The sequence below is a fragment of the Gadus chalcogrammus genome, chromosome 10 (genome assembly GCF_026213295.1).
Source record: "Gadus chalcogrammus isolate NIFS_2021 chromosome 10, NIFS_Gcha_1.0, whole genome shotgun sequence".
Lineage (NCBI taxonomy): Eukaryota > Metazoa > Chordata > Actinopteri > Gadiformes > Gadidae > Gadus > Gadus chalcogrammus.
In genome coordinates this window covers 19,736,737-19,762,269 of record NC_079421.1, presented here as the reverse complement: position 1 = coordinate 19,762,269, position 25,533 = coordinate 19,736,737, and the positions used below count along the sequence as shown (strand labels likewise).

Below are 25,533 nucleotides of genomic sequence, written 5' to 3'. Positions count from 1 at the left end.
AAAAAAACATAAGGGGTAACACTGTTGTTTTTTATCGGTGGTCACGAAAAAAAACATAAGGGGTAAAACTGTCGTTTTTTATCAGTCGTCATGAAAAAAAACATAAGGGGTAACACTGTTGTTTTTTATTGGTCGTCATGAAAAAAAACAAGGGGTAACGCTGTCGTTTTTTATTGGTTGTCATGAAAAAAAACATAAGGGGTAACACTGTTGTTTTTTATTGGTCGTCAAGAAAAAAAACATAAGGGAAATAATAGAAATACAAACATACATTAAAATGTCATATATATCCTCTTTATTTATGATTGATTATTTTGCAATGTCATCGCCTCAGTGGTGCAATGGAGTGCACGCTGCCTAAACCCCTGGAGACCGGGGTTCAAGTCCGGTTGATGTCCTCTGTTGGTAGACTCTTATCTCTATTTCATGCGAATTATAAAGTCAAGTATAACCATTGTGTTGACTATTGTGTGTGTCTTCCTGGTGCATTGATAAGTTCGGTGGTTTTCACTCTAAACAGCTCAGGTTCGGTACCCCGCAAAAACGTAGACTAGGGTACCACTGTATTTTATTGGTCAACATGGAAAAAACATGAGGGGTAACTGTCTTTTTTTATCGGCCGTCATGAAAAAAAACATAAGGGGGTAACACTGTCGTTTTTTATTGGTCGTCATGAAAAAAAACATAAGGGGTAACACTGTTGTTTTTTATTTGTCGTCATGAAAAAAAACATAAGGGGTAACACTGTTGTTTTTTATTTGTCGTCATGAAAAAAAACATAAGGGGTAACACTGTCGTTTTTTATAGGTCGTCATGAAAAAAAACATAAGGGGTAACACTGTCGTTTTTTATCGGTCGTCATGAAAAAAAACATAAGGGGTAACACTGTCGTTTTTTATTGGTCGTCATTAAAAAAAACATAAGGGGTAACACTGTCGTTTTTTATCGATCGTCAAGAAAAAAAACATAAGGGGTAACACTGTCGTTTTTTATTGGTCGTCATAAAAAAAACCATAAGGGGTAACACTTGTTTTTTATTGGTCGTCAAGAAAAAAAACATGAGGGAAATAATAGAAATACAAACATACATTAAAATGTCATATATATCCTCTTTATTTATGATTGATTATTTTGCAATGTTATCGCCTCAGTGGTGCAGCGGAGTGCACGCTGCCTAAACCCCTGGAGACCGGGGTTCAAGTCCGGTTGATGTCCTCTGTTGGTAGACTCTTATCTCTATTTCATGCGAATTATAAAGTGAAGTATAACCATTGTGTTGCCTTTATTCAGTGTCCTCCTGGTGCATTGATAAGTTCGGTGGTTATCACTCTAAACAGCTCAGGTTCGGTACCCCGCAAAAACGTAGACATGGGTACCACTGTATTTTATTGGTCAACATGGAAAAAACATGAGGGGTAACTCTGTCGTTTTTTATTGGTCGTCATGAAAAAAAACATAAGGGGTAACACTGTCGTTTTTTATTGGTCGTCAAGAAAAAAAACATAAGGGAAATAATAGAAATACAAACATATTAAAATGTCATGTGTATCCTCTTTATTGATGATTGATTATTGTGCAATGTCATCGCCTCAGTGGTGCAGCGGAGTGCACTCTGTTACCCTTATATTTTATTTGACAAAGACAACAGTGTTACCCCTTATGTTTTTTTTCATGACGACCAATAAAAAAAAACAGTGTTAACCCTTATGTTTTTATTCATGACGACCAGTAAAAAAGACCAGTGTTACCCCTTATGTTTTATTTGCAATCGGTCATTCTGAAGACCGGAGACATTTAGTATTTTTCGGTCCTCTTCATTTTTTCCGGTTAAAGCCTGGTAATTACCGGACAACGGGAACTCTGAGTGTTACCCCTTGTGTTTTTTTTCATGACGACCAATAAAAAACAACAGTGTTACATATACAAACTATATAAACCTTTTTTATGTCAATTGAAAAGGAATTTGTATACATTCTCCTTGGAAATTTATGTCTCCCCATTAGAGAGAGAGGATTCCTCTCTCTAATTGAATCATATTCCTTTGAGTGCTGTTAAACTTGCACTCCGATGTGTATGTGACCATTTAATTACATGGTGATATTCAGTTGTGGCTGTTATCTCTCTGTTAACAGGCCCCAGCACCAACACACTCCAGCTACAAAGAGGTTCATGTTCTTGTCTTCTTGTGTAGTAGTTGTGTAGCATTCTCTCTCGCACAGGTGTGATGATACACACAATTTTATCAGTGCAACTGTTTGTCCTGTCAATACTTACATTCCTGTTCATTCCAGTACAGCTAACACTTCAAAGCCTGCTTCGGGGCATTCCAACCCATGGTGGAATGGCCGGTTTGTGTATCTAAATGTTTGATGTCTCTGAGTAGACACAGCCTCATTTTTGATTCCTGAGCTTGTGATTATTTACAGAAACAACTAGAAACCTGTGGTTCCCCCACAGTAAAACCAGATGGAGAAACTACAATAACGTTTGTAGTAATATAATAAAAGCATGATTTACATGAGATGCTGAATACAATTTAAGCCATGCATGGGTGTATCATAGTCATCGGATATTAGTTTAATTGACTTAGTTTTATGTGGGGGAATTAGTCAAGACACAAAAATATATACATGATTAAGGTGGTTAAATGCTTAAAATTGATTCCCTTAAGGTTCTGTTCCCGCAGTTTACATGGCTGGTGTATGTGTTGAGGAACAGCAGACGACTTAATTCACAATATATGTTTTATTAATAAAAAAGTTAATAATAAAAAGATTTTGTTAATAAAATGCAGATGATGGCAAAACAGATAAGAAAGACTGTCAAATGAATATTGACAATTAATTTAAAAGTATTTTACATTTCTTGTGTTGTTGTAGTGGTTCAACAGTGTTACACAATTTTCTGATCTGTCCATTTATCATTGAGAAGGAACAAACAAAGAAATGCTGTTAAAGAAAAACAATAAAAGTATGTTAAACTCAGACTGATGTCTGCACTGCAGCACTTTATATTGAGAAAAATGTTTAAAAACAAAATGCAAGATATAATACTGCAGTTCAAATATATATATATGCATAATGTTAAACGTCTAAATCAAACTAGAAAATATTTTCATCACGGTATACCATTAGTTACATTAGAGATAAGAAAATACGTAAGCATAAATAGATTAAGTTGGAAAAATTAAATACACCTTTTCTTCTATAAAAGAGTATTGTGCATCATCACAGCGAACAATATTTTGACGAGTTGATTTTCCTCGGTAGACTATACTCATAAAGAGTATAGTTTGGTCAGGGAGAGAGCTAGTATTTTAATGTTTTTGTATTTTGTATGAACAGCAGTTCAAGCAGTTTGCTTGTCCGTGTTCTTGAAATGTGAACAGTAAATGTTGCCTCAGCATAATGGATGGGTAGACTAGCAACACCAAGCGCAAGACAAACTGTACATTTTAAGACATATTGCACTAAGCTTATGCCGCACATGCATTGGCAGAGAATCAATACCGCATTTCAACCTAAAAGCCTACACGGACAGTCGGACAGTAATTAGTAATTACAAATACAATCAGGTAGATCAGTAATTACTACAATCTATTATTAGTGTGGTTCCAAAGCAAGCCACACTTGGGTCACTGAAACAGCTACCACAATAGATGGTCCACATTCCATCACCAAAGGTAGGGAGACAGCATTGCACTATATACACACACATGTATGTACATACCATATTCCCACGCCCAAAGAAACAATGTTCAACTGGTAAATATACAACTTTCCTTTCACAGATGCTATTGTACAATTGGGATTATTTGAATGTAGCTCAACTTTCAGTATGTTATTCATATTGCTTTATGCAAAAACAACCTCAGGGAAAAAACCCTACAGTGCACCCAATGACCTCGTACTTCTCTCCCATCACTTTGCTCAACCGCATCTTCAGGATCTGGCACTTGGGAAGCACCTCGGTGGAGACGAGTGGTTCTGAAAGGTGGTCCACCTCAGTCCTTTTGGGGACTATGGGTTTGGGGTGGTTCAGCACTACGACCGGTTGGTTCGGTCCCGGACGTATCACCGGCTGGCCCAGTCTCAACGGGGCTGGGTAAAGAAAAGCTTTGTGGCACAGCCCCCGCACGGGAGAGGGAATCCTCGTTTTTGAAAGCTTAGGGATCTTTTTTGTCCAGAAGTCCATCTGCATCCTTTCTAAAGAGACGGTGAGGAATTTTGAGGAGCTGTCCTCCCTCCTGAAGGCAGATTGTGGCAAGTGACCTTGACTGTCTCCAGCAACAGGATAAATATTAGGTGTGTTGTTGATGCAGGCTTGCTGTTGAGCAGTCAAGGGCTCACGTTGGGTGGTGGGAATTTGATTATTTTGGTTACCGTCTTTCCCTTTAGTGCTGGAGGTTTCTTCCTTGACATAATATGTCTTAGCTTGTGTTTGAGTCTGTTGAGAACAATGTTTCGAAGGTGGACTTGTGACATCACAGGACCCTTCGGTTAGTAATCCTTTTCCGGTACCAGCATTATCCTTTTTGTCCTCTGGCACACAGTGAATAGTTGACTCCACCTCCTCTTTGGGTTCAGTAATTGCCCCTCTTATTTCAGTGCGATCTGCAGACACCTGCACTGACGGGCTCTCCTTCCTCATAACTATTCCACGCAATTCCTTGACCAAGGGTCGTATTGAACTCTGTACCTCGTCCTGCTGTTGACTTAAAGAAAAAACGGATGAGATAACGGGAAAGGCCTCAAAACGCCTATTACAACCTGGCCCCGATGCTGACCAAATGGAGGACTTATGGGGAGATAAATGATCCTCCATCTTGGTTTGTTTGGTGGACTCAGGATCAAGCAGAATGCTTCCAGGTCTCTTCAGCATGGTCATCAGTATAGTCGAATCCACGGCCACATTTTCCCTTTTGCACTCCGGGAAGATTTGCGTGGTTGTGCTGGCTAGGGCAGTAGTGGAAACGCTCGAGGAAATGGAAGGAGACGTTGTGCTTCGTCTTGTTTGGTCATTCCGCTTCAGTGGTTCTTCCTTTATCTCGGGAGTAGCTGTTGTCTTGTTACCGAGATCGTTGGGCTCCTCTTTCACAGCCACCTGTAACTCAGGGGGGAATGCGGTACATTCCACAACTGGGTTGTTTTCCCGGTGTGTCGGTTTACAGGACGACAGTGTTCCCTTGCTTGCCTGAATGGCAGCGCTGCTGATCTCCTTGGCCACCCTGCCAGTGATGACCGGTGTAGGGTATTCTGTGCGAGGTTTCAGTGTGACTGTCTGTGTTATGGGTGCATCCACGTCCTGCCTTGTTGGATAAACAGTGATTCTGGGCACCTTGGTTGGTAAAGCGTAGGGGATATCCACATTGCGGATCAGCGACTCTTTCAGTGTTCTTTTTGTTCCAGACATGCCTCTCTGGAATGTGTTCAGGGCGGTTTGGGCTGCAATAGTCTGATAGGTGGCCGGTCGTTCTACATGAACGTCCTTTGCCGTGTATATTCTACGGTTAACGCTGCTTTTCTCCGCATTACCCAACTTTAGGAGGTGTTGATGGTTCACAGCGGATGACAAGGGGTTCACTGATGCGGAATGTGGTAACACTGTGTCGTCCAGCACAGATTTATGTTCTTGTTGAGACACAAGTCTCAGCTTCAATTCCTTTGTACCGTTGACGGTCTTCACCTCAATCAGCTCCACCACGCAGCCGGCAGGGATGGAGACTTCTTCTGGAAGTGGGACCGTCAGAGCCATATTATGCTGAACAAAGTTTTTCCCTGGGGACATTAGCTCTGAGCTCAGTTTGGGGGCGTGGATAACGTTCAAGTCTACCCTTCTGCTGTGCTGTCTGCCTTTGATGCCGTGGTCATTTCTCGCAACAGGGACTGGTATTCTAACCTTTACAGTGGGCACGCTAGTTCTATGAACTCCAGGCGCAAACGCAGTCGAGAGAGAAAGTGTCTCTGGTAAGGTCGTCTGAGCATGGTTTAACTCTGGGCCAGCATCTTTACTGTGCAAGCGCTCAATATGTTTCAATAGGTGCGCCCTCCTCATATACCCTTGTCCACAGAACTGGCATCTGAACGGGAACTTGTGCTGTAGCAAATGAATCTCCAGCTCCTTCTTACTGTAGGAGACGTGATTGCAGTAAAAGCAGTAAAAGGGAGTACCATGCTCCCGCATGTGATTCTCAAAATCTTCAGTCTGTGTAGAGGCAAATCCGCATTTCTCACAATACAAAACTTTAGGTGAAGTCAAGAGACCATTCAAACCTAATGAGTCCTGCCGATGCAAAAGAGATTCCGGCCCTTTCGGATACTTGACGTGATTCATGATAAGCTGTTTATGTTCAGTCTGCAGGTTGCTCCATAACACAGGGTTCATTAATTACAATGCAAAACATCCATCTCCATATACAGGCAGATATTCCAGGGTGGTGTTGCTGGTCCCGTCCGATCCCTGTGAACATACACCAATAACACAGTTTTATTATCCATAATATGTTTAAAATACAGATATCGAGACGACACAACATTGCAGGAAAAAAAATGGGGTTGTTGAAGCCCCTCCCCTCTCACCACAAACGAGAATCAAAGATTTTGTTTCGATGTGATTTACACGTCTTACAATTAACCAACGTACGGGATTGAATCCGATAACAATAAGCGTTAGAATACCGTGTAATTAACTCTATATAATGGATACTCTAGGAAACATCCACACACCTAGAATAGCACCACAAAGAGGAAGGCCCTTGCTACGACCGAGTGTTATGAATATCAAAACCGACATAACGTTATCTCTAATGTGTTACGTTATATGTTAACACCAACCTGAAATCCGGTGTGCGAAACACCGGGAGCTTCATCGATATAAATCCATCTTTTATAAACCTCCAAAAATCCTCAGATTGGAACCAAATGTATTCAGGATAGAGCTCTACTGCTGACTGTTCACGGTGTGTGTGTGTGTGTGACAATTTGCGTAAAGTGTAGCCATTCTCAGAAGTGTTTCGTTGGAGAAAACGTAAGTAAACGTCGTAAATTACGCCACCAGCGTAACGCTCTCCCCTGGCCAAACTCCCGTTAACAACCCTCGTCCCGTTATACTAACACAGAAATAATAAGGTACATACGCCCATTTTTTTATATATGTATCTATTTGATTATATTTGGTCGACGAAGGGCAGGGTATGTATTAGTTTAGGAATTGATGTTTGAATTTCCGTCAACAGTGCAGTAATGGCATTTTCCTTGCTTTGACACAGGAAGTAGTCAGAGCTTCTGCCGAACGCCACACACCGTGGACTTGGTGTGTGAGAACACGCGCCGTAATGAACACGTAATTTGCAGCATATGTAACTGAAATGTAAAGAAAATATAATTATGATATTTATTAGACTAAACAGACGACTCTCTGGCATAGTTTCACTGTCTCTGGCGTTACAAAGGTGAGCCGGTTTTCCAACTTTGGGCAATGCAACACAATCCTGCATTGATTGCACCTTGCATTAATGCTCAATATGATGTGCGCTGTAGGATGCATGTTTGCATACTAACGCCTGCAGAATCAGATACAGTATGACCTTGAGTGTGTCTTATACTTCTTACCAGATTTGAGTTCTACATGTGACTACATTTCCATAGCAATATATACGTCACTGCAATATACAATGCATTCCCTCCATGATGCAAATCGGGTTTGCTTAAGATTTTATTGTGAGATATCCTCATACTGTAGCCCGTGTAAGGTTCGCCATGACTTTTGGCAAACGTGATTCTAGGATTTGCACACGTGTGTTGTTTTTCATAATGACACAACACTGGCTTTCATTTGACCCTCCCACCCGTATAAACAATGCGCGCTGGCTTCCTGGTTAAAACGAACTCAAGATTGCCAGAACGCAAGACCGTTCCTTAATCCACTGAAAGTTTCGTTGATCTGTACGAAGACATACAGTTAACTCGCGAAGAATGGCTTCGGATTCGGTGACCCGGTTCGACTTGATCGTGATCGGCGGTGGTTCTGGGGGTCTGGCAGGCGCACGGAGAGCCGCCGAACTAGGAGCGTCCACCGCGGTGATAGAGAGCCACAAACTCGGAGGTACCTGCGTGAGTAACAACAGTTATCATGGATAAGTTGTCATTGCACTGTCTCGGTTGTTTTAGCTGCTGCATTCCTGCCTCATACCCAACCGCCGGCACCCAGTAAGGTGTGTTTCTGTTTAAACAATCTGGCAAGGAACCAGGGCAAATGTATGTTTTGTATGCAGCGTGATCTGTGCGGATCGCCTTAAAAAAAATAAGTTAATAACAATTTGACAACAAATACTGAGACAAGAAAGAACCTTTTATGAAACTATCACTTTCTTTCTTTGATCAGGATTGTTGTATTTTGATCCCAATGGTATTTGTTTCCCCTCTCAAGGTCAATGTTGGCTGTGTCCCAAAAAAGGTAATGTATTTAATCAATCCTTATTCAGTGTTTTCATGAAAACTTTGTCCTGGTATTGACCTCAAGAGAGGGGGCGTATGTGAAGGCCTACCTTAATACATGTACTACATAACGGCTCTTGTTTATTGACAGTACGATCAGTCTTAAAGGATTACTTTACAACACTTAACTATTTGAACTAGTTAAGAATTTAGCAGAAGCTTTTATCCAAAGCGACATGGGATTGAGAAGTATGGTATTCAGGAGAAGGAAGGGCTTATGCCTACAAACTGGTGTTACAGCGGCAAGTGCTTGCTGATGGTTTTGCCTCGCTTAACATGATCTCGTTCCACAGGTTATGTGGAACGCCGCCGTCCACGCAGAGTACCTCCACGATCACTCCGATTACGGGTTTGAAGTCGGACATTCAAATTTCAACTGGGGGTAAGTTTAACCTCGAGCCGTCACATTTGTACTGGCTGTTGGACAGCTGATTTGCATGCAGTTGTTGCTTTTCACTCTCCCGCTGGCCTCTTTTGGCTTCTTTGGAGTACAGAGTTCCCTATCTCATCAGGCAGTTGATCCGGGGTGTGTTGTTCTTTGCCATGTCATGGTTGATCGGGAGAATAGGTGCGGTGCTGTGGCGTAACTGAGGGAAACACTGGTGAATTATTCAACAAGGAAGCAACTTCCTCTATGAGAAGAAGGAAGTACAGGTTTTAAGCAGCAAATGGTGACAAACATTTTCTTTCACAGGATGGATGCAGAAAACTTCTAGTGATGACTGAGTGAGGACACTTCAATATGTAGGGTGTCCCTGTAAGACGCAATAAAATTACCATAATAAAGATACAAATATATTTGTTGTTCTCTTTACAGAACCCTCAAGACCAAAAGGGATGCTTATATCAGTCGGCTGAACGACATTTACCGCAATAACCTTGATAAGGTTGGTTCAATCACATGTGCCTAAATCGCAATAACCACATGATGGGTGATGTCATAAACGTCTTGGCTAGCACTGCGAGACATAATAGAATATACTGTGCAACTCCCCATGTCAGTAACATTTGATCACAAAGTAACGATTTATCACCACCTGTCTCTTGAAGGCTGAAATAGAGACGATTGAAGGCCATGCCAGCTTCACAGATGATGCTTTGCCTACCGTCGAGGTGAACGGTAAAAAGTACACGGCGTCACACATCCTTATCGCCACCGGAGGGCGCCCTACCGAACTGAGCGACGATCAAATTCCAGGTAATGAAGTTGTGCTTGCAGTAGTTGATCGTGGTGTGAATGTGGAATATGTCGGATAATAACATAATCAAGAGTAGATGGAGTGACTTTAAAGTAGCTGAGATGGTTTTTGTTATTTTTATATAACAGGTGCAAGTCTGGGCATCACAAGCGATGGCTTTTTTCAGTTAGAGACGCTGCCAAGGTAAGTCTACATGTGTGACGCAAAAGTCTTTCACGTGATTTTGTTCCCTGGTTCTATCAAATGTTTCCCTTATAGACGCAGTGTGGTTGTTGGCGCAGGATACATTGCTGTCGAGATGGCAGGGATTTTATCCACCCTGGGGTCTAAAACCTCCCTCATAATTAGACAGACTGAGGTAAGAAACGTGTTATTAACCTATCTAATGTGTACATCTTGGATACTCTTCAGCTAGGTTGTGTACGAGACTCTAATGTGTGCGTTGCAGTGCTCACATTGCTGCTGGTAAGTTTGCCCATAGCCTTGTCCATCAAAAAGGTGTTGAGGTACGTCACATTGGATGGAAAATTTAGGCTGGATGCATAATTTGTGACAACTTTTTTTATTCTGAGAGCTGAAATGTTTAAATTATTTATTTATTTGAATAATACTTATACTTATTTTACTCGAATCGCACATCTTTTCTCTCCTCATTCCACGTCTGTGCACACAGGTGTTAAGGACCTTTGACAGCTTGATAAGTGCAAATTGCACGAAAGAAATAGAAAACTCTGGAATAGACTTGTGGAAGAACACGCAGGTCAAGTCGGTGAGGAGATCGGCCGGCGGCCTTGAAGTCACGCTCACCACCAAGGACCCTGAGAAGAAGAGCGGGGAGGAGGAGATCAGCACCATTGAAGAGGTCGACTGCCTCTTATGGGCCATCGGCAGGGAACCCAACACGACTGGCCTCCACACTAGCCAGATGGTAACCAGTCTGTTTCCCCTCAATGCCCGTACTTTATAATTGATGAAACCGACCAATTTATACTACCGCTACTTGTATGTGAATTGTGCACTTTATGCAAAACCGACCATCTCCTTTCGGCAATGGACTAGAAAAGCATAATAAGATAGTAGTACTTGTGTAAATTGTTAGATCGTATTTTCAATACAAATTAGGACAAATAATTACCGGTAGAAGTAATTCAAATGATCTTAGTCGATATTGCATGATAGGCATTTCAGAAATCTGTTTATAATTGTGAAAATACAAGGAATTTTCTTGTTGAAACCTTGTCTAAACCATGTGAAAGATTGAAAATGTATAACTCAGTAGATATCAAATTATAGGCCAAAGGTGTTAAGCCTGAAAGCTAAACTGTTAAAATGACCTACTTTGGAATTGGCATATGCCAGAGATCTACTTGGATCAAGATTAATACAATTAAAAAAAATTCATCAAGGATTTAATGTGATTTATTGATGCAGAACATAATGCACTTATTATGCTCCCCCCCCCCCTTTTTTTCCTTTATGATTTTTTACCCTTTGATTATGCTGCTTCTTCACCTCCTAAAGAGAGAATCAGTATTTTGGCTAACTCGGTGACGTGTGTCTGTTAAAAAATTTGACAGGGAATTGAGACGGACAAGATGGGCCATATTGTGGTGGATGAGTTCCAGAACACCAGCCGCCCTGGGATCTACGGCCTGGGAGACGTCTGTGGCAAGGCCCTGCTGACACCCGGTAAGATCCGGATTTTACAAAACAAATTGAAACAAGCCTTCTTTGTCTTAGGGAATTCTGGCTTTTTTTGTTTATTATCCGATCATATCAAATTCTTTGGTTACGGATCGAGTTCAGTGATTTCAAAATCTGTTGGGTCGGCCACTGGCTAATGTGTGTTCAGTGGTCTTCATGTGGGCGTGTGCTTTGATTTGGTTGGTTGGTTGATGTTCTGACGTCATCTGATTTATTTATTTTTTATGGACAGTGGCAATCGCTGCCGGCAGGAAGCTGGCTCACAGACTGTTTGACGGCAAAGCTGACTCCAAGGTTGATTACTCTACCATTCCCACCGTCGTGTTCGCCCATCCGCCGATAGGGACCGTGGGCCTGACCGAGGGTGAGCCGCCTGGTTTTGGTTTGCAGCTGATGGGGAATGTAATGTTAGTTAGCGGGCTTTAAATCAGTGTATAATCCCATGAAACAAAAAATCGATGAGTTTCCTTTGTGTGAGGATGAGCCCTTTATATCTAAACAGGGATGGGTCCTCTTCCATAGAGCCCACTATGTTGCACCGGCATGTTTATACAGTGGCCCAGTAGGGACAAACAGTCCTGAGAGTTTTAGAATGATTAATTTGGCTTACAGTTCTAGGAAGGCGCGGGGTGGGGGGCATGTAATCACCATAGCTATGAAATTGTAGTACCGTTGAAACCTTATAATAAGCAATGTTATACATAAAATGTACCTTGGCATTATACTATGTGTCCCAGAAGCGTACCCCTTTGTGGCGTGGACAGCAAAATCAACCTCTGGCCAGGACAGAGCTCCACGCATTCGCACACACCGCGGTGTATATATTATGTATACATACTACATGTGTCGGGGAAGCTCCACCCTCTTTGGACGTGCCTAATATGGTCAATGAAGATGAGTTTAAGCTCCGTCCATTCACAATAATATTCTACGTGTTTAGAGGATTAGTTTATAATCTTGCTTCACACACTTTTTAACCAGAGTCTAAAATAGTGACTGGGTTTGACGTGGTTATGAAGTGGGTGTGTATTCTTTGATACATCCATGTTTTGGAGACGTTTTTAACTCGCTTCCCTGTTCTATAAATAGGAAATCACTCTTTCAGAGAAAGCTAGTATCGGGAAAAATCGAAACCTTTGCGGTTGAACCGCACACACACAGTCGTGTGATGAAAAGTAAGATTTTTTGACGTATCAGAGTGTAAATAAACACTGGCTTGTTGCGTTGACTGCTATCGAGATGAATGAAGGTTACATATGGGGCCAATGAAAAAGAGTCCCGATTCTGATGGATTAAACAGATTTATTCGCAGTCTAGAGCAGTCAGGAATCGACCTCGGCGCCGTGCAAGTGTCGTTTTGTAACAAAATTGTATTTTGATACGCTTAGTATAATCCTATAGTAAATGTCAGGTGACTTTTCTATAAAAAAATCTGAACAATCAGTGTGAAATCTAATTTCACCCTTTACTAATGTTAAGAAGTAGGGCAGCTCGGAATCTTGCTTGTATAGATGTATCCACACACACACACACACACACACACACACACACACACACACACACACACACACACACACACACACACACACACACACACACACACACACACACACACACACACACGCACACTTTTCTTATAACCTTTACTTGTAGGCTATGACCTATAGTTACAGACTAAATAACTATATACCATTCGTAAATCTATTAAGGAACCACATTACCTGACACTTCGCTACTCTATGCTGTCACAGATGATGACATCATCTTGGAAGGTCCTATTGGCACCTTACACAATACAGGCCACCCTTGTGATGTGAAGGGACAGGTAAGGGCAGCCTCCGTAGCAGTTGGCGCTACAACAAACATTCATTTTGGGGACATCTAAAACGTCAATGCCACCTGTTACTCAGTTATACTGACTGGTCCTTGAGCAAATGCGCTTTGTATATGGTATAGCGGAACGGGCAATATATCAAGCATCTCTATATGTGCAATAAGTGATGATGTGTTACTTATATTAGATGTGTTGAGATTTACAAGTGTCTCCCAAATGACCTTTTGTGTCTGTGTGTGTGTTTTGTTTCACAGAGGAGGCGGTCACGAGCCGAGGGAAGGACAACGTGAAGACTTACACAACGTCCTTCACGCCGATGTACCACTCCATGACCAGCAGAAAGTCCCAGTGCGTCATGAAGCTGGTGTGTGTGGGCCCCGAGGAAAAGGTGAGCGGCGCAAGAGTTTGTGTGTGTTTATGCGACATCATTTCCTGGCTTACACCCAATAGCATTCCTGTTTTTCTTTGTGAGTCATAGCCATTGGCTATTGGTCTGTGGTCATTGTCACTAAAGCTTATGGAATTATATTTTTGTGCTTATTTCAAACTTGAACCCATATTTTCAAGGCCGTGCTGGCACCACTTCTATGGGGGTAAAATGCATGATGATAGACCGGCGAATTTGAACCCCGGTCGCTGGCGTTCGGGTCTTATGCTAATCCACTACGCTACAGCCGCTACCACTCAGCGGTTGAAAACATGCGATGCATTTCTTACATCGGATGTGTTTAAAGTGAATTCCCTAAATGATAGAATAAGGCAGGATGGACGTTGCTTATGCATTTTTAAATCATCATCATTCTATTTGGATTAATGGCGAACAATTCTGCATTTGGCATAGTTATTATTTTATAGACAATATGCAGAATCTTTTCACTTATACGCATATAGACTGCTTGATCTATCGTAAAGGTGAGAAAAATGACGCAAAAAACGCCCCTTTCAAGTGAAAGCGCACTGAACCTAAAGCGGAAAACCTGGTTCAACTAATTGAATCTAAAGTGAGCTTCGTGGTACCATTTAACTCTGATTGCGAGTTGCGGCTCTGTCGAGCCAGGTTTTCCCAAGAAAGCCTGGGTATGTAGTAGTTCAAATGACTCGGTACGCAATTGGCTGCTCGCCGTCGCTTCCCTGTCGTCCTTTTGTTAAACCAGCCAATAGCACGCCAGGGGGAAAAGCCAGCTTGGTGATTGGCTCCCGCAAAACTAAATCAGAAGCAGAAAGAAATGTATTGCTCTTCTCCCGACCCTTCCGCACGGCGAACTCAAATCGCCGGCAGAATGGGCGGGGATACCCAGTCTACATTAGCCCGGCACCTTACCATAGCGCTCATATTAAATGCCATTGGTCAGTTTCATTGTTTTGCTTTATTTCTGATGTGGGGCAACCTTGGGGTACGTTTTTAGATTGCGTCACCAATCACAGGCAATAGGCTTGCACTAAGGCTTTGTTTTAGCTTGGAATGGCTCCGCAAATAGTAGTAAGTATTTTGAAAAGATCAATGTAAAACTGATATTGACTAGATCACTAACTTGCATCTGACCTGAATTGATTGTCACCGGACCAGTGTATTGCTGTTCTAAACTTCGACCAAGGGAGAACATCATGCCTGTTTCTGCATCTATTAAAGAGCCAGTTTAATATATGGCTCTTTAACGTATATGTATTCTAGGAATCGGACAATTCTCAGTGAGTGCAGCTCACTGAGAATGCACGTGTGGTTCTGCTGTGTTCGCTAGGTGGTGGGGCTGCACATGCAGGGCCTGGGCTGTGACGAGATGCTGCAGGGCTTCGCTGTGGCCGTGAAGATGGGCGCCACCAAGGCCGACTTCGACAGGACAATCGCCATCCACCCCACCTCCTCGGAGGAGTTCGTCACCATGCGTTAATGGCAAAGTAACATAATTGAGCTCCCACGGCATTGGGGGAAAACTCACTACACTCTTCTACATCCACGTAAGGCAAAGTCCTGATGACATATAACCAAGGCAAATGATTTGACTTTACAATGCAAATCACAGACTTTCTTTCGTCCCTAATGCCTAATTTGTTTGATTATAATTACTATAGTTACAGCAAGCTTCCATGGTACTGTGGGTTTTATAAGCGTTAAAAATTGATTTTTAAAATACTTATGCTAGTGAATGACTGTTTAAATGAAGTGATAGCTCTATATGTGGCTATAAAGTTGTTGCAATTATTCTTTAGTGTGCATGTGTACAATTTGTGAGTCATTTGTTAAATTAACACTGCTTCCACTCACTGCTACAGTGGGTCACAATGTTTTTTCTGTACTGTTTACAAACATAAATAAAAGCTTGTTATTTTCTTTCTTAAATCTTGTTGGTTGGTTTATTGGTTGGGGGGTGTGGTCATTTTTAAGTAGGGCTGGGTAAAAAAATCGATGTAATCGATTTTGGATCAATTTCATTTCAATTTTGCAATATTGACTCAGGGCATGAGTCAATGATTTTTATATATTTTTAAAAAAATTATTTGTACCATATAAGGCAACTATAAATCATATTAAGCAATGCTTCCTCGTAATGGATTATGGTAATTTCAACATTATGGTTATTTATAAATAGCTATAGTGGTTATAATATCCCCTATCAATGAGCCCTGATGACCTTATCTTTGAGTTTTAATGTTTCCGATATGACTAAGTGATCTAGCATAGAGTTTTGAAATGAGTCATCTTTAGCATGCAAAGGAAATTTGCCTAATGATCACATGGCATGGCATGCAGATATGTGCATTTGGTGAGAGTTATCTTGTCTACGAAATGAAGGCTTGTATGTTGAATGAGTGAGTAAATCCTAATAAAGAGGGTCGAAGGTTTCTTCTGGGAAACCTGCGTGTGTTCCGTTTTGTCCCCAGAGGCGTGAGGGGTAGGTATTGCCTCTAGAAGCGGAAGGATAGGGGGTCTCCTCGATTAGTGACACATAGTGTTGGAGGGCAGAAAGTCACACACACCCAGCTTCCGTGTTTGTCTAACAACCTCAAAACTATTTCAGTGCAGTTTGCACATCCCCCCCTTTGAGTTCCAGATGCGCACACAGACACACTTGATTGAGTCTCTTGAGTTCTTGTAAATCATCGCCCCTGAAACCGCGACGCCCCCCTAACTTTCGACTACTTATTTAAGACGTTTTAAATGACTTAACACATTTTTTATAAATTAATATGTGTATCATCCTCAAGCATTTATGATCCCTTAATCTATTTATTGGTAGAAATGAGAAAAAATAAAATTATATACATTTATACTATAATGTACTCCTCTTCTTGCACTTACTGAGGGCAATACGTAGGACCACATTTTGTTTGTGGCTCAACATCCTGGAGATTTTGTTTCCGGCGCCGGGGTAGCAGGATGAACACAAAGGGAGAGGACCCAAACATCAGAGGGTCTGGGAAAGTACTGAGACGGCCTGGAAAAGTACTGAACTGAACTAACTCAGAGGAAAGTAGGGTTTGGATTTGATCAAGGAATGAAAACCAATGTTCCACAAACTGGTACGTTAAAAGCCAACAACTTGAAAACCTGCAGCTGAAGGAAGGGCAGGGCCAGACTGTGAAAGTAGACCCCCCAACAAGGGGAGGATTCAGGACGGGGTGGCTGGAAGGATATATCATGGGGGCATGTGGCCTGGGAAATCGGAATACTAGATGCCCAACTGTGACGCCTAGGGGAGGGACGAGGACAGGGGGCGGTCAGCCCGGGGGGCTAGACAGGTACGGAGCAGCAAGCCTCAGGTCAACTTCCCCGGGGACGAGTCAGATGACCTTTGTTCTAAAGCCCCACGCGCGGCCGCCGACCCATGTATTCTCTCCCCCTACGTCGAACCCCACACCAGAAACCTGGGTGTCATCTTTGACTCGAATTTCTGCTTCGACAAGCAAATTGCCGCTGAATTCGGGCAGTTTTTTACCAGCTCAGTCTTTGCTGAGATGAAACTCCATTTATCATTTCACAATCTGGAAAAAGTAATACACACCTTCATTACATCACGGCTGGATTACTGCCACTCCCTTTACCTAGGACTCCCTCAATCACTCCTCTCTCGCCTACAGCTGGTCCAGAACTCCGCAGCAAGGCTGCTGACTGGATCCGTGTGGGATCATATAACCCCCAGCATCCCTCCACTGGTCGCCCGTCCAGCACAGAATTCATTTTAAAACCCTAATTATGGTTTTTAAACTCCGCCACTCAGCTCCCAGGTCCCATAGATCATGTAGCATGGGACTCATGCACGTTCCACGCACTAGATTAAAACAGAGGGGCGACAGGGCTTTTGCTGTGGCTGCCCCCCGCCTTTGGAACGAGCTGCCGCCTTCAATTAGAGACTCTCCTTCCGTCACCATTTTTATATCTAGGCTCAAAACCCTGGCCTTTCCTCCCCTTTTGTGATATGTTGTTTATTTTTATGTTTTTCATGTACTGTCTATGTGGTATGTGTTCTTTTATATGCCTTTTTGCACCATGTACGGTACTTTGGCCAGTGAACTGTTTATAAATTGCCTTATAAATACATTTTACTTGCTACTTACTTGCTGATGGATCGATTGACAGAAACTCAGTTTTAATTCACACCTACCCCTTATCTTCACACCTCTCAGCGGAGATGCCGAGAAGTCACCCACAAATAAGTTGACAAATGATTAGGTCTGACTTTGCAGAAAAGCAGAAGCAGCCCTTTGGCATGCACACCCTTCGGGACATCGGACTTGTTTGACCCCAAATCAGAATCAAATCGAGTGATAGGAAAGCGTCAACATCCACTTCATATCAACTCCCATCCAACTCCAGGATCAACCTCAGGGGATCCGCTCGAAGACTTGTGCATTCACCTACGCTTCATCCATCTCATCTCAATGAAAAGACAAGCACAGGAAAATTGACAAATTTACTCCAAACCACAAAAAGCTGATAGTGTTTTGAGTGGAATTGATGGCTTAATGTTGCGTCCCTCCGTTCACCATTGGTGTTTAATTAACACCTTATTTCCACTACAGGAACAAACTGATTATTAAACGTAATAATAGGTAGCCGATTCCACTGTGACGACAGGAACCAGTGCTCCGTGTCCTCATCACTTGCGGTGCACCTTATTCAAAGTTCTTATCAATCGACTGATGACATCTGAAAAAGACTGGAGGTAATTGACACCTCCATTGTGGAAAATAACTAAGGTAACCACATCCACCTCCCCCCCTCGCACACACACAAACATTTCGATGACTACATTTTAAAGATGACAAATACAAACCACAGAGACTCAAACCAAATGCAAACACTAATATATCCAAATGTCCATAATAGGCTTGAACGTGGCGGTAACACTGGTAGGTCTCGTGTCCCAGATGTCTCATTCCCTATTAAAGGCAGACAATGATATGACCTGTCATATCAGTGACAACTTTTAAGCATCTTGCAGCATATCGCGGCCATTATCATTTGCTTCAGTTTCACATAGAAGCAAAATAGTGACGTGAAGAACAAAGTGATAATGGAACAAGTAAAAACGTATTTCTAATTTGCAGCTAAGGTTCGCTAAAAATGGTAAAAAAAGTGGCGTCACCAAAATCGCACGAAGCAGATATATAAAAGTGATGCTCCCCTCCGACGGACATTCAATTAGTCTAAATTTCCAATGATTAACTCACTCTTTCAAGGCCAGTCGAGCCAAATTATTCGCATACCTCACAACAATATCTGTACAATGTTTTATGAGTTGGTTTTTTGGTTCTAGCAGTGTTTGGGCACGCAATTAGTCAAGTGAAATACACATACTCAGACTAACCTTAAAATGAGTTCAGCCAATTTATATACAGTATGCAGGTTTGTAGCATTCTACGGCCCGGGACACAAACTCCCGATTTCCCTCTCAGCCTGCAGACACCTCCACTGATGCTTTGTTACTACCACCCTAACATGCCAAAGGTACCGTCTAATATGGAAATGAGAGAAAGACTTTAGAGTTCCTCATTGTTGGCTGTCAGAACATCATGGGAGCCGGATTTAGGCAAAGATATGAAAAGAAAAGATGATCAATGGGATAATATTCTTCTCTGGGTCCACTCTTCATCTGTATGTGCCAAGCATAGCCTAATCCAGTGTAAAATTGTACACCACGCTCACTGGATAAAAGTCTGATTTTCTAAAATGTCTCCTGACATCGACCCGTTTGTGACAGGCGTCAACAAGGTCCTGCCTCAATAATTAATATGCTTTGGTCTTGCCCTTCTCTTCACAACTACTGGTCCAATATCTTTGATTCCTTATCGGGACTGCTCCCGGTGCTCTTTTCTCCAGCTGCATCAACAGCTCTCTTTGGTGTAATACCGAACACAGCACGCTGACTTTTTGGCCTCCCTGACCCTAATGGCTAGAAGACTGATATTACTTTGTTGGAAGCCGTCCTCTCAACCGTCCCATGAGGCTTGGATAAGATTTTCCTCACTTTGGTAATCTAGAAAATCTCCAATGCATAGTACGAGGGGCTTCGGTTAGATATCTCAAAATATGGCAGCCCCTACTTGATCATAAACACAAATTGAAACTCCAAGCGGTGCCTCCATAACAGAGAAGCCCTCCATTTTAGTGTAGTAGAAGAGATCAACTATACAGCGGATGGGTCAACCAACGGTTCAATTTTTCAAATATTGCAACACCTATTTGAACACATATAGAAATTTGCAGTTACAGGTAGTACCTCCGTACCAGAGATGTTCTTCATTCTAAAAAAATATGATAGACCCAATACACAGTATATGTCACTGCGGTTATGTTTTTCAAAACATGGCCGCCCCTCTTTGACCAATGAGAGAACATGGGGTTCCAGGGGTAGCACCAGCTGGCTGTTAGGTTGTATTTATGGTTTGTTTGTATTATTTCTTTATTCTTGCTCCTTTGACTACCCAATATTAATCTGTAGCAATAGCAGTACTTATTCTGTATTTGAACATTAAGTTTTTTATTTGTTACGTTTTTTGTTTCAACTGTTCTTGCAGAGCCTCCTGCAAGAAGCCTTCAGAACCAAGCCCCCACTGGTTAAGAGCAGAAACATAACAAGGACGTCTTGGGAATTCCATGATGGCTCACATTTTGAGGGCACGATATCTAAGAATGAATGAACTTGTTCCTCGAGATTCAAATCAGCAGTTCTGAAAAAAAAAATCCAGACTCTCCAGGGAAGCAGTGAAGCAAAAGTCAAAACTAACCAAATTCTATTTCTAGCAAAATTACGGAAACCCCTACAAATGCAAATCTCTCGAAGACATCTCAAAAAAAAAAAAAAAGCAGAAGACAGATTAACTTCTTGAGTTTCATTGAAACTGACATTGCTTCATTAATGAAACTATGACATCATGATGTCATCCACAGTCAAAGTGTGTGTGTGTAGGGGCTGGGGAGGGGGGGGGTGGGTGTTGGGGGCAATGATAATGAGAGTACATGAAAAATCCCAAAGCTGATCCCAGACAACATAGGAGATTCATGTCCTTAAAATAATCTGCAGTTGTGAAATGTTTTGAAACAGTTTATCGATAGAAGTTATACCAACATTATTGGCCAGTAGTTAAGGCGAGTCATAGCATGTCAGTGTGTGAAGCACGTACAGAATCTGATATACTGATTAAAAATGGAGGTCACGACTAATAAGTAGCATTAAGTAGTAGTGTCCTACGTCTGAAACAATTTTGTTCTTTATTTCTTCTTATTTATAATGGAGGAATCTTCATGGCTCATTTATGTAACATTCCAAACACGCCTATTCAGTGACTATAGGCACGCTACTGTAAATAACATTTTTACCTTCTAATAATGTCTGGCCATCTAAAAGAATGCGCGGGATGTACAAATCTCTTAATGACAAACCAGTGGTTTTTTTTTTTCCGATATGTCTGTGACATCATTAACTTCCTCCTTTCTCATGGTTACAAATAGTCTCGCATCTTTCACCACTGAATGAACGCTCAGGACTGCCGCGAGAAAAGCAGAGAACCAAATATAGAAAAGGAAGCACGCATCAGTATGTTCAAGTTCATGCTTGTCATTGTTGTCCTCATGCAGAGCTGCAGAGGGGAGGAACATGAAATAAGAGAGGAGCTCCGTAAGTCCATGCTGAAACTCCCAACAGAACTCGGAAACTGGTCCTTTGTAAGTACAATTTTATACCCATTAACTTTTGACTTCCTATAGACTTATCACTCACACACATATACTGACACAACGGTAAATGTTTTCACGGTCCTTTCTCTCAAACTCCATATCAGGCATGTTGATACCAACAAGACGTTGTGTTTGTTGTAACTGCTTGCCTTTTTTCCAGTCAGTATTATGTGCAATTTCAGCTTATTCAAATTAACTGTATATCTAATGTTACTTTATTTTCTTCCAGACTGGAAATATTAGTTTGCCATCATACAAAATGATTAGACACGCAGTAAGTTACCTGATTAACATGACTTTTAGGATTTTCTTTCTAATCAGTCCTTATTCATCTTGCATATTGAATTTAAATTGTATTTATTTATAGTGAACAAATACTTTTATTTTTCCCCACAGTGTGAGTGTCGGGATGTATTTGCAGAGGCACTGAACACAACTTGGCACCAGTTGGAGTCCAACAGCACAGAGCTCACTAAACTAAGGACAAACACCAAGCTCCTTTCACGACCCCAAACGGTGAGTTCCTTCAGACTTCCAATGACTCCTTCTAGTAGCAATACAACCAGATCACTGCATGGGATTATGTTGAAAACTGAGACTTGTATTAGCTCTTTGAAGCACAACAGACAACAATTCAGCAAAGTATTTATTCTAATTTATCCTTTTTTTTTTTCTTTCTTTTTTTATATATGTAGAACCGCACCTGTCCAATGGATGTGAAAGAATTCAACCCATCAGAATCATTTCGGAAATTACTCTTATTCCTCAGGAGTCTAAATAACCAATGCTAGAGCTCCAATAGTCTTCAAGATTGAACATAAATATATATCGGCTATGTTCTAACACGATATTTTGTATTTAAGACTTCATTGCAGGTCAATTGAAGTAACCTTTTGATAATATATCATTTAAATGATTATCAGGGCATTTATTTATGAATTTATTTATTTATTTATACGTAATTTAAATGATTATCAGGGAATTTATTTATTGTTTATCTATTTATACATATATTTATTTTGTATTTAAGTGACTTCACAATGTTATCATTTGTTGGACAATATTACAATACATGGATGTCATCCACTGAAATGTGAACATTAAAATAAAATGATTTGCAAATACATTATATATATTATTGTCCATACTTTCACATCAATTAAATTATGTGACAACCTTATACGATAAGATAAGATAAGAACTTTATTTCATCCCATGCATGGGAAATTAACTTGTTACAACAGCCCATGGAATCTAACGTATGCAATAATAAAATAAAAAGTATAAAGTATCCAACAATCCTGCATCCATAAGATAATACCAAATAAAATAAATACAATAAATATAAATAAATCACACAGTGATTACAATGTCATGCCATAAGGGCAAAAATTGCGCATGCCCATGAGCTACTCAATCATTGAGGCCAAGAGGTGCCTCACTACAGAAAAAAGCCTAACCTTGAAAGCACTTTGGAACAACATTTCTACCTCCCAAAGTGAGCAAACGTTAGCGTGTTTGACGTCAAAGTCCCGCAGAACACCTCTTGGTGTCGCCATTTGTGCTATTCCTTTTATTTAAACATAAAGAAACAAGCACATTACGCTATTTAAATAGCAATTTGGTGTCTAATCTGACCATTGCAAAGTGTAAAAACAGTTCCATTACATTCGACATGGAAATGCCAAAGCTTAATATTTGACCCCAGAGATATTCATGATATTTGGGAGTGTTTGGTGTGCCTCACTGAAGAGAGAGAATGAGTGATGAAAGATATCTGGTATCTCCTGCTAATCAGAGCAGCTCTTGTTCGCATGCGACGGAGACAAACACAACGGACTCAGTTGAACCCGCGGCATTACGTAGGCTATTGCTTAGTTATATCGCAGTGATATGTGCGATTTCAGTAAAGATTTAGCAAACTTCTAAGCCGTAGCCATAATTTTGACGGCTTTAAATAACACATAGCCTACGGCAAAGGAATCAATGCCATAGATATGACACATTCTATTTAGAGAAGATTGCCACGTAAACAATGAATCGTTTCATTTACATATAAATATTGAATGGGCCTGTAAGACACCTGTGTTTTTTAAACGATCTATGCAAACAAATTGTAAAAGGAGAGACGAGTTAAAAACTAAAGCAAGTTACCTATAAGAATTCCCATCATGTTCTAACTTGTGTCCCTATAAATGTTGCACCTCTAGTCTGTCTTCATATGCTCCATGTTTGCATCAGGAGCAGTCTACTGCGGAAAAGGCTAATCGTAGCACATGGTCCGCCTCCGATGCAACAAAAAGGAAGAAAATAGGCTCTGACTCCGAGACCTCTGGCGGAACGGTCTAGTTATGTTCCCCTATCAGCTGTCTGCTAAAGCTGTCCAATCAATCGCACGTACACTGATAGGCGATCATACAGCAGGGAGCACCAGAAAAGATTGGAACCATACTGCCACGTTAAGGTCGGAGGTCTAAACCCCCACGCAATGTCTGCCCTTAGGTCTTACAAGTCTGTAAATGACTCCACCTTTATTATTTATAATAATAGTGGATGTCATAATTATATATATAGATATGGACCTCTAAACTATAATTGTATTCTTTGATCGGACAGACGATGCAGTTGGTTGGTTGGTTTAGGCCTAGTTGTTTCCAAAATGAGGGTTTTTCAGGAGGAGGCTGAATGCTGCTCTAATTAAAGAGAGGATTCAGTGAAGCAAATGAGGAAAAGAAAACATTACTGATACAAAACAAACTTTTGCATTCCTAATACGGTTGTTTTCCCACATAATGTCTGTTAGATATTGTTTTCAGGCAGATTATAATCTAACTAGGCCCCAAAGGTATTCAGATCCCACACACACCCACGCACCGCCGACCCCAAAGACCACCTTTTCCCAGCCATGCACCGGGGAGATGTCACTCGGGGCGATGGCGTAAAAGATTGGCTGACACATGCTTCAATACAAAATCTTCAATGTGCAAAAATCAAGGTAGACCCACTTGAGAGGAATCAATGCAAGCTTGTTTATAATATAGATTTTATGCATACAGTTAGAGTATAGTACAATGCATAATGCACAAGCAAGCTCCTGGGAAAAATGTTGCTGATATACTATCACATAGGAATCAGTAACTACTTTCCAGAGCTCCAATCTTTGACACAAAAAGTGTTATAAGCACTACAAACAAAAACAGAAGCAGTTTGTATAACACACACACACACACACACACACACACACACACACACACACACACACACACACACACACACACACACACACACACACACACACACACACACACACACACACACACACATTCAGTAGCTCAGAAAATTAGAATGAGAAAAAGTTAAATATTGAAGACTCAGGCCACGTTTATACGTATCAGGGTATTTATAGAAACGAATATTTCCCTCCCTCCGTTTTCAAAAATAACATTGTGCACACATCGTTTTCAAAAAAGTTGTCGTTTACATCAAAATGCATAAATTACGTAATTACGATGGTTATTGCGATGGTTATTGCCATTACCATCAAGGTTAATACAAATTAAGGCTTGAAATATTTCACTTTTGTTGGAATGAATCTTTATTATATATGAGTTTGAAGTTTTGAAAAAATTGAATTATTGAAATTATTAATATCTCCACAATATTCTAATCATTGAGATGCAGAAGTGCAACGTATAACATAACTTAAATTAACCAGTGGAAAAAGGGATTAAGGGGGGCAATTAAAATATGCCTCATTGAAATGGGTTTCCTAATTGCAACTGCTGACATCAAATTGATGTGAGGGCTATTGACAATTATAAATTCTACTTTGGGAAACTGTGGCTTTGTGAATTATATTTTTATCATTATGTTAATTGCGACAAATTATGGTGTTTTCCCAACAAGTAAACATAGTACAGTATATGAGTTCCAGGAAACATGTTTTTTAAGATGTTTGCTCGAAATAACTTTTAGGAATAAAAATCTCGCCTACCGCTATTCCCCTCTGTTTCAGTCATGGACATATAACGTCGCTTCAGAATGCGCTGTTTCTGGTGTCTGTAGTTTTAATGCAAATGAGCTGCTGCCCATTGACCAATGAGCTGTCAGACTGAACCACAGCAT

The 25,533-nt window shown here is 41.0% G+C and overlaps 2 protein-coding genes and 1 long non-coding RNA gene across 4 annotated transcripts; 2 read left to right on the top strand and 1 right to left on the bottom strand.

Moving 5' to 3' along the window:
• Positions 1 to 1,575: 1,575 nt before the first annotated feature.
• Positions 1,576 to 7,377, bottom strand: LOC130390352 (uncharacterized). The gene is made up of 2 exons (XM_056600238.1): positions 6,834 to 7,377; positions 1,576 to 6,459 (listed from the first exon to the last, which is right to left on the bottom strand). The coding sequence occupies exon 2, from the start codon at positions 6,382 to 6,384 to the stop codon at positions 3,871 to 3,873; it is 2,514 nt and encodes an 837-aa protein (XP_056456213.1). The 5' UTR covers positions 6,385 to 6,459; positions 6,834 to 7,377; the 3' UTR covers positions 1,576 to 3,870.
• Positions 7,266 to 15,582, top strand: gsr (glutathione reductase). 2 transcript variants are annotated; one of them, XM_056600239.1, is made up of 13 exons: positions 7,266 to 7,450; positions 7,952 to 8,111; positions 8,428 to 8,454; positions 8,789 to 8,877; positions 9,313 to 9,382; positions 9,546 to 9,693; positions 9,823 to 9,877; positions 9,953 to 10,052; positions 10,368 to 10,622; positions 11,272 to 11,383; positions 11,631 to 11,762; positions 13,487 to 13,620; positions 14,972 to 15,582. In XM_056600239.1, the coding sequence occupies exons 1-13, from the start codon at positions 7,386 to 7,388 to the stop codon at positions 15,119 to 15,121; spliced, it is 1,497 nt and encodes a 498-aa protein (XP_056456214.1). In that variant the 5' UTR covers positions 7,266 to 7,385; the 3' UTR covers positions 15,122 to 15,582. The 2 variants fall into 2 exon arrangements, with proteins under 2 accessions (XP_056456214.1, XP_056456215.1); XM_056600240.1 differs by lacking the exon at positions 7,266 to 7,450 and having other exon boundaries at positions 7,835 to 8,111.
• A 5,741-nt stretch (positions 15,583 to 21,323) lies between these two features.
• LOC130390698 (uncharacterized) lies at positions 21,324 to 22,555 on the top strand. The gene is made up of 4 exons (XR_008896799.1): positions 21,324 to 21,396; positions 21,638 to 21,682; positions 21,805 to 21,924; positions 22,104 to 22,555. It is a non-coding gene; the product is annotated as an uncharacterized LOC130390698 (long non-coding RNA).
• The last annotated feature ends 2,978 nt before the right edge of the window (positions 22,556 to 25,533 follow it).